Raw genomic sequence first — 9137 nt, forward strand, 5'->3', positions numbered from 1 at the left:
AACATGTTCTTATTCAGGCTGATCCAAATTTTTACTTCTCTATCACATGTTAAGGAAAATATACTGGTCTTCATACAACGAGAGAAATGGGATGAAATAAAAATGAGGATATGCACTAAAAGAAGAGACATTTACAATCAGGTCAAAGGGGTGAGAGAGCAGCTTAACTGTCCCGAGAGATTGCATCATCCTTTGGAAGAGCAACGTAGTTTACAGGAATCATGTTAGTGGCCCTGCCACTCTCTCTACGCTCCTTCGCGGCTGATATTCCATGACGGCCTGAAGGAGTCGTCACACGACGACCGGTGGGTGTTCCAACCATGGTGTTAGCACTAATGCTTTGACCCAGCGGCTTCCTTGGTGTTGGCTTTGAACCAAAGCGGGCTTCTTGTTCTGCAGCAAATTGTTCTTGCAGCCGTTTCTGCTCCTGCAAGACAAACCAGGACAATACGTGGACTATTTGAAATGGAGGATAAACTGTAAAGTCCATTATCAAATTTAAAACCTCGGCTCTAATACCATATTAAATTACTACTATTTTAAAAGTTTAAGCACATAGGAAATGATAAATTTCATAATTTTAATTAAAACTTTATATTAACAAGTGTAACCACACCAAATGTCCATACCCCAAATCCATGTAACATGGTTAACACGTTATCTGTCAAATGTAGGGCTAACCATTGGATCTATCACAGTGACGAGCCCTCCAATGAAAATACAATCTGATAGTAAAACCAACATGGATGAATTCGACTATTAAAGTCAAAATTGTCAAATACAGGATGAGTATGTCATTATTGAGAATCTGATTTGCCACATTATTCTGGGACGTAATAAGGGATGACATTTTTACAGATAGTAATCATGTTTCATTAAGGTTACTGGGGAAAAAAACGTTCAAATACATGGATCAGGTCCATGTAGACAACTGGCAATTATTTAGCAACATGGACGGCTCATAAGACGATGTGCATCATCATATATATGTCCAAAGAAAAAAGACAAGTGAACATATAAAAACATATTCAATAATATAAGCATACCCGAAATTTTCGCTTTTCCTCTTCCTTTTCCTGCCGTAGCACACTATATTCTTCCAAGCTTTGTAAGACAGGAACCTGAAATTTGAAATCATTGTTTGGACTATAACTATAAACTCACTTGAGCATTAAACAATTACAAGCTAGTTAAATACCTTGTCATATAAGAAAGGAATTCCTTTCTCCATCTCCCAAGCTTTTACTTTTGCAGTCAAATTCTCGCAAATAGCTATTCAGAAAAGGGAATCAAATGTTAATGACAGTTCGAAACCTAAAGATGGATAAACTAATATAAACTCAATAAAGAAATTATGCAGCAGAATTGGTCTTCAACTGAAATTTCAGTTCCCAAAATGTTCTCACAAACTCTATAAACCAAGCAATAAAAGCACTGTTTTTTTTTTCTTGTAAGAATAAAAGCATTGTTGGATATTCAGTAATTATTGTTCCAAATACCGTATGTCATGCATGTTTATACATCCATGCAAACATACATTTACATAGACATAACTTTGTATATTTATCTTATATACACTTTGTGACCGAATCCCCAAGGGGTGACCTTTTGGCTAGATAAAAATGTGTTGGTATTATAAGATAGGCATAGTGTTCAGTCATTGGATACAAATAAGTGGAGCAACCAAAAGAGAAAGGACTACCGCCAGGTCAATGTCGATAGAATGGGTCATCATCAACATCAATTGCAAAGCATAATGGTATATTACGATCCTAAGTGTCCTACATGACTTATATGCAATCTTAACTATGTGTATATAAAGCTCTTGGACACTTTCTTCTTACAAATTGGTTTTTGAGGGTAAGTTCTACTTGAGGTTATCATTTGATATCAGATTCAAACACCAACCACATCACGTGTTTGAGTCACAAATGGGACGACCTATGAAATAGAGTGAGTTGTCATGAATATCGAATTCGGAAGCATGGTGGTATGTTATAATCTTAAGTGTCTCACATGGCTTAAGTACAATCTCAACCATGGGTATATAAGCTTTTGAATACCCTCCCCTTACAAGCCGGTTTTTCGAGGGTGAATTTTATGTAAAGTTTGTATTATTAGTGTTATAGTCCTTCAATACTTAGGACTAGAAGTCCATCTCTCTGCCTAGCTCTCGAATAGATTGGAGTAGTGTTTAGTTGGGTGTCTCAAGCATTTTAATTGTAGTAGGAGTTGTATTTATCAATAAGAGTACATCTTCTTCAACATGTCCAAGTGATGGAGTATTTGCGTAAGTACTGGTTTAAAAGTCTTTGAATTTGTTTTGCAATAGGAGTAAATTGCTAGGGTTGTAAGTCTATTTACATCAAGTGCTTAAATACAACTGGCAAAGAAGGAATTTTTCAGTACATGGAAGTTCAAAATTTTATGCCTAAGTCTAATAGGAATTAGTTAGTAAACTTTAGAGATGTCAAACTTTACACGATATTTCTAATTTCCGTTTACAATATGGCCATACAAGTACCAAACGGCTGTATTAAAAACACCATAAGGAAGGAGACAAACAATTTTTTGGACATATGTTCAAGTGTCACCACACAACAACAATCAACATGCTTTGTTACCAACTCTTGGCCAAAAAACTAAAATCGGTTTCTCAATATGAACAGAGCAGTCAATAAACCTCAAAAGAAGTTGACCTACCAAAACCAATAACAGAGTTGGTATTTCCATCATATACAGCAGAACTTTGCAACATAGTACACTGACCACTGAAGATATGATTATTAATAATTATAAACAATATGTAACCTACATATACAAATGAATGATGATTACAAGCTCACATGATATTTTGCTGACCAGGTTCCGTGCTTTTTCAGCACGTTTCAGATTTTTGTGTGCTCCTCTTCCAGCACTATAGCGATTTTCATCCTGGACAATGAAAAGGAAATGAGTAAATTGATGTAAATGATAAGTCAGCGATAGTTTTAGAAAAAATATCAATTATATGTCCCACTATGGAGAGCTCGAAAATGCTGTGATCTAAATCAAAGTCAGTCATGGTTCCTGAATTTAATCTGTGAGAAATAGTGGTGGGATTCTCCTTCTTAAGCACATAAAGCTCCACCATGTTCCCATAAACCCAACACATCATGAAATGCAATGGTCATCAAGCTGAAGATGGACTTGAACAGCAAACAAATCATTATTCAGAAGAACTTCAGAGATTCTTTCAACCAAACGTTCATTTAAAAGAACTACCAAAATGTAAAAAAAATCCTGAGAAGATCTAAATTGAGCAGGTCCGGATAAGTAACTCGTTGCATTACCTTTTATTATAACAGTTAACCATTAACATGAAATCAAACATGGAATAAAAATGAAAGGAAAATAAATTGGAACAATTGCAATAATTTATGTATATTTTACTCTTAAAAACCTATAGATCAACTACAGTAGCAGATGGCAGCAAGATCTCATCATGACCCAGGAGAAAATGAAATTGGCATTTAATAGAACGATTACACGTTCAGATATTTTACCCTTTCATATTCTTCAAGCCACTTCTCCTCCTCAATTGCATATCTCCATTTCTCCACCTTGTCCAAGATATCCTTCCTGCTTAGAGCTTGCTCTTTGGCTTTTGCAATCTGATCATCCATGCTTGAAAGAAGATCAGACAGATCCACATTACCTGTGAAGGGATGTGTGAGCATGTCAATCACATGGCCATTCTAGAACAGTTTGTACATCATAAAACATGTTGTTCTACCGCTGACTTAAGTATAAGCAAAAAAGGAGTCCTCAAATACAGTTTAAATGCACATGCAAGAAGTATAGAAACAAAGAAAAAAACATCAACATCAAGAGCAATAAAAGTATGATACGATAAGACAAAGAACAAAACCACATCACAATCTGACAGTGGGAAAGCAGATACGAATCTGAACCATCCGTCTCACACATATGTTTGAGATCGCTAATTAGAGAAGTTACATTTATCAAAGAAATAGAACTTAAAGACATGAAACTACGAAAGAAATCAAAAAAGAGTATTAATAAGAAGCTACAGAAGCAATAACCAAAGCATGTATAAAAACTACAACAGCATCAATTCAAACAAAAAAAGGATAAAAAAAAATTCCTTAATCAATATTCTGGAGAGAAGGCACATGATTACAGACATGTAAATAACACGAGATGCATTAGAACTATAGATGAATACAATATCACAATTTAAAAGGAAAATAACATCAGAGAAAAGGATAAGGGCATGATTGTAGAAAGATGGAATATAATTTACAAGCTTGGAAAGTACATCCAAAATCCCAGAACAGACAAAGCTATGCAATACAGAACTAACACGCAAATCAGAGTAATTAAAGTAGTTTCATGTAAATCAAGAAAATTTAAAACAAGAAGAGTTGAGTGAACCAGAATCTACGAGGCTCCCGAGAATCTCTCGCGCTACATCACTATCTACATCCATATGAACCCCTCGGTAGATTTCTTCTAGTTCATTTTGCCTCTTAAACACCAACTCCTTCATTTTGCTAGCTTTCAGAGCATTCAATCGCTCAACTTCAACCTCAGTCTGAAACAACAGATACAGCAGCGTTAAAGCTATTGCATAGCCTCCTCTAAATATAAGCAATTCTAAGAAAAACTAAAGATACAAAGCGTCACCTGTTCAATGACATCTAAAGCAAGGCATCCTTGACTTGACACCTCATTAAGCGAGGAAGAAATTAAGCTAGTTACATGTTCAAATCCCTTTTGCTCATCAACTGGTGTGTCCATGAGATTCCATAGCTCTATTAGTGTCCTCCCAAGACCTTGCAGCTACAGTAAAACAATATTCTTAAGAGAAAGAACGCTTTTGAGAAAACTTATGAATGTAATACACCACCCTATTTAATTTTCAAGTTCACCCTTAAACATAAAGTCTCAAGGCACAGGATCTTAGTCCTAAGTATGCACAGGGAGAGAGGGAGAGAGAGATTCATCGTTAAGTCACCTTCTGTAGCCTTTGTTGTTTCTCTTGCTTTAGTGAGTGGACCACACCCGTTAATCTAGCAAGAGTGTCATTACTGATGCTCTTTAATTGACTACCCGAGGGATCACTTAAGCTTGGATGCACGTCATTTAGTGTCTTAGAAAAATCAATCGACATCACAGCTGACAGCTCATGGACAGTATTAATATGGCTATTGACCTTTTGTAATCGAAAAATCTGCAAATTAAACAAACCATGGGAGCAAAAACAAGTGAAATCAGACATCCATTAACTTACGTGGTACGACTTAAAACTCTGAATCACTATTGCAAAGGAACCTTTTCAGTCTGAAGTTCCTGAAGGTGTGACTTAAGCTCCCCCAACTTTCTCACTGTCAGATCACATTCATTAACTTGTGGATCAGAACTGTTAGATTGGCCATTGCCTGCAATTTCTGCACATATCCGAACAACCTGTGACTGTATTTCTGAAAATTGCTTAATTCTTTCTTGCTTCTTTGACCTCAACTCCTCCAAAATAGGTTTTATGGCAGATATTTGCTCCTTAAGAGTGCCCCTTCCCTTTCCAAACAGTGAAAAATGGGAACCAGATCAACAAATAACATGCAAGATAATATGTCTATTGACCAATGGTATGTGTAGAAAGATTTAAAGAAAGCATGCAGCAGATACTAAGGTCATCAATTGTCAGCATATAAAAACTCAATAAAGAAATGCATTCTTCTGCATATCAATATGAGCAACAAGAACATAATTGTGTAATAGTAGCAAACCCGTGAAAAGGAGGTATGCTCCCCAAGAGCAGAGTTGACATTGGCAATTTCGGCCTCAGCCTCGGCCAATGACTGATGCAATTCAGCCTTGTACTTTCTTGTTTTCTCAACCTTCTTTCGGTAAAAATCAAGGCACTCTTGCTCAAGTTGTAGAAGCATCCGATCCCTCTCGCTGTCACTCTCACCAATTTCATCCCATATAATCTAAACGAACAAAGAACCTTAAGTATAAAAGATTACACAGGAAGCCAAATGACCGGATTAGTGTAAATTTAGAGCATTACAAAAACAACTATAACTCGCATACTTTAGGAACTGAACCAATACAACACCATTAAGAGCTTAAAACTGCCCTGTATAAAACTGGGGCCTAAAATAGGAAATGGATGCCCCAAATTTCAGTTCCACAATCTGATTGCTACACATACTGAGCAAATGACTGGATTACCTCTAAATTTAGAGCATTGTAAGGGAGAAATAAAACTATGGTTTTCAACACTAAGAGAAATGAACAAATGCAACACCTTTAAGAGCTTAAAACTGCCCTGCGAGAAATTTGGCCTAAAATGAGAAATGGATGCCCCAAATTGCAACTGGACCATTTCTTTGAAAAGGCAACTGGATTGCCATGTGTCTCACTAGCACGTGAGAGGCAAGGTTTGCAATTAAACAGTGAAAAATTAACATTCTCCATCGGCATTGAAATCAAAACCATGGATATATAATATCCAAGAAACAACGAAAACAACATGAAAACTGGACAATGAGTTAGGCTCCGTTTGGTTCCAAGGAATTTGGGGATTTTTTGCATTTCTGGTTCTCAGAACCTAAAAAAGAAAAAACAAAAATTGAACTCGCTTCACAATTTCTCCGCTTAATTTTCTCATTAAATCACACACAAGCAGCCATAAATTAAAGTTTGCTTCAGTTCATTTCTCTTATTTGGCTCCGATTCCTCGGCAGCCAAACAGAACAGGCAGGAAAAAACTCACAGTAAAATTGAAAGACATTTCTTCACTTCATTTTCTCATATTTCATAATTACCCCCAAAATTAACACACAAATACGTAAATTAGAGTTTGCTCCAGCCCTAATTCTCTTACTTGCCTCCGATTTCTCAGCAGCCAAACAGAACATGCACGACAAAATTCACGGTAAAATTGAAAAAAAGAAAGAAAAATCCATAAGCAAATGAAAGACTAATTTGAGAGAGAGATGACCTGCAATTCGTGAAGAAGAGAGGCGCAAGTGGTGCGAGTGGGGGGCATATTCGTCATTTCACAAGCGCTTGAAGAAGAAAGAAGAAGAAGAAGAGAGAGAGAGAGGAAGAGCAGAAAAGAGAAGAGCGTTACGAGCGTTTCTGTTGACTTGTGTTTTGGGTTTTTCTTGCTTTGATTTACATTCCGTTTTCGATTTGGAAGATCTCTCTGTTTGTGTAAGAGAGAGAGAGAGAGAGAGAATCCTTTTTGAAGTGGCAAGTACGGATTTTCGGGAGTGTTTTTGGCGCCAATACTTCTTTTTTTTAAAAAAAAAAATTCTTCTCTTTTTGGCTTTTCAATTCTTTTTCATGATCTTTAATTTCTTATATTTTAATTACTATTTTTAAATCAAATTATTTTTATATCAATATGGATGAAGATTTCATTTTAAATAAATGATGATGCGTGCAACTACTCTCTTACAATCAAAATGGTGATTTGGCCGCACCTCAAATTACCCATTTAGCCGCTCCTCTCTTTTACCCACGTGATGTTGCAATTTTGACTGTTTATTTAAAATAAACGGCTCAGAACCTAATACCACATAAGAAAGATGACGATAAAAGGTGCGCGCAAACTACCTCTTAAGGCCAAACAATTGATTTTGCTACCTCAAACTGGTATTTAGTTGCTTTTTTTGGTCCTGCAAGATGTTGCTTTTTGGATCGTTTATTTAAAATAAATTACTACGAATACAACTAAGTATTACACAAAATCTCGATCATATCAAATATTAATTTGACAAAATCCAAACCATTTAACTTGAACATAATTGTAAAATTTTAAGAAATTGCATATGCTAAAATTTCCTATAAATTGTTGAGAATCTTGATCCAAATTTAGAATTCTCAAGAATTTGTGGATTTTGCTAAATTTTAATAGTATTTGTGAATTAAATCATTTGAATTTTTTCATATCAATGTTTGCCGCTCTTTTTTTTTATTATTTGCTATAAAATGAATTATTCTTAACCCAAAAACCCAGCTGGATATCTCTTTTTTTTTTCTTTTTTTTTTGTTCTTTCTTTTATGACAGTCTTATTTTTTAGATGGTCGCTTTTATAACGATCATATTTCCCGACGGCTATATTTTCCTAAACCCATATTATTCCAATATAAACAAAACAATTTATTCTATAATTTTCATCTATTTCAACCCAAAATTTCTCATTCGTTCATTCCTACTTTCTCTTTTATGGATAATTTGTTTGAACTCAGACAAAGTTTTATATGAATTTTCCTCCGATAATGAGTTGGAAATTATTTTAACTTTTACAATGAAAGAAGAACGATTGGATAGCAAAATAGAATAAAGGTCACGCTATGGTTATGATTGATGTAGCTCAATAGTCGGTAAGGAAAGATGTAAAACGAGCATTTAGAGTGCTTCAGGTACGATTTGCATTTGGAGTCTTCGACGTGCACATTCTTACCACCCAAAAACGCTTGAAGAGATTATCATAGTGTGCATAATATTACAAAGAGACATGACACTTAAAGATAAGTGAAATTTATACAATGCATCATATGACTTTGTCTATGAACAAGTGTAGTCCCTCGAACCACCATCACACAAGCATACACCTGAATTTGTGGATTTCATACAAAATCATCGTCGTGTAACCGTGTTAGAGATAGAGAAATCCATACTCATCGAGCATGGGTTTATTATAGCAAATACATAGCCAATTGAAGGATCTTGAAATTTTAAAATTTGTATGATAACACCATGTCTATTTACGTTAGTCTTCAATAAATTTTCAATTCCATATGATACCATCAATTAATTACAAATTTGAGCTTCTCTATACGATATCTTTTTTTTTGACATGTTCACACAAGGAGAGAAAAATGGGGAGAGAGATTCGATATAATGACCTTCGCTTTATGAGGTGTGGTTTCCAACCGATTGAGCTGCCCCCTTATAAATTTCTCTACACGATATTAAGACCTAATCAGCAACGAATTATGCATCTAAAAATGACTGGTTGCACCCCTCATTTGTGAGCAACATAATATGGACTACATCTCCATGAAAATAACTTGTCATGCCACTTTCCCATAGGCAGACACCAATGCACAACCAA

General features: G+C 35.4%; 1 protein-coding gene across 4 annotated transcripts; it reads right to left on the reverse strand.

Annotated features, from left to right (window-relative positions):
* On the reverse strand, nt 1-7222 carry MAP65-5 (microtubule-associated protein 65-5). Of its 4 annotated transcripts, none has more exons than XM_088513446.1 (11): nt 7013-7222; nt 5793-5996; nt 5338-5575; nt 5021-5236; nt 4690-4845; nt 4438-4597; nt 3546-3697; nt 2847-2934; nt 1199-1272; nt 1047-1121; nt 1-427 (listed from the first exon to the last, which is right to left on the reverse strand). In XM_088513446.1, the coding sequence occupies exons 2-11, from the start codon at nt 5984-5986 to the stop codon at nt 164-166; spliced, it is 1617 nt and encodes a 538-aa protein (XP_088369572.1). In that variant the 5' UTR covers nt 5987-5996; nt 7013-7222; the 3' UTR covers nt 1-163. The 4 variants fall into 4 exon arrangements, with proteins under 4 accessions (XP_088369572.1, XP_088369571.1, XP_088369570.1 ...); XM_088513445.1 differs by having other exon boundaries at nt 5338-5580; XM_088513444.1 differs by having other exon boundaries at nt 5793-6013.
* Nucleotides 7223-9137: the final 1915 nt, after the last annotated feature.

The sequence above is a fragment of the Corylus avellana genome, chromosome 2, assembly GCF_965113065.1.
Source record: "Corylus avellana chromosome 2, dhCorAvel1.hap1.2, whole genome shotgun sequence".
Taxonomy (NCBI): domain Eukaryota; kingdom Viridiplantae; phylum Streptophyta; class Magnoliopsida; order Fagales; family Betulaceae; genus Corylus; species Corylus avellana.

Bases quoted from the DNA above. Each gene is read 5' to 3' on its own strand.
- MAP65-5 (XM_088513444.1), bottom strand. From the start codon at position 7,069: ATGACGAATATGCCCCCCACTCGCACCACTTGCGCCTCTCTTCTTCAC. The intron at 5,576-5,792 runs GTTTGCTACTAT...TGGAAAGGGAAG, and splicing joins AGCATACCTCCTTTTCACGG to GGGCACTCTTAAGGAGCAAA. The intron at 428-1,046 runs GTATGCTTATAT...TTTGTCTTGCAG, and splicing joins AGGAAAAGCGAAAATTTCGG to GAGCAGAAACGGCTGCAAGA.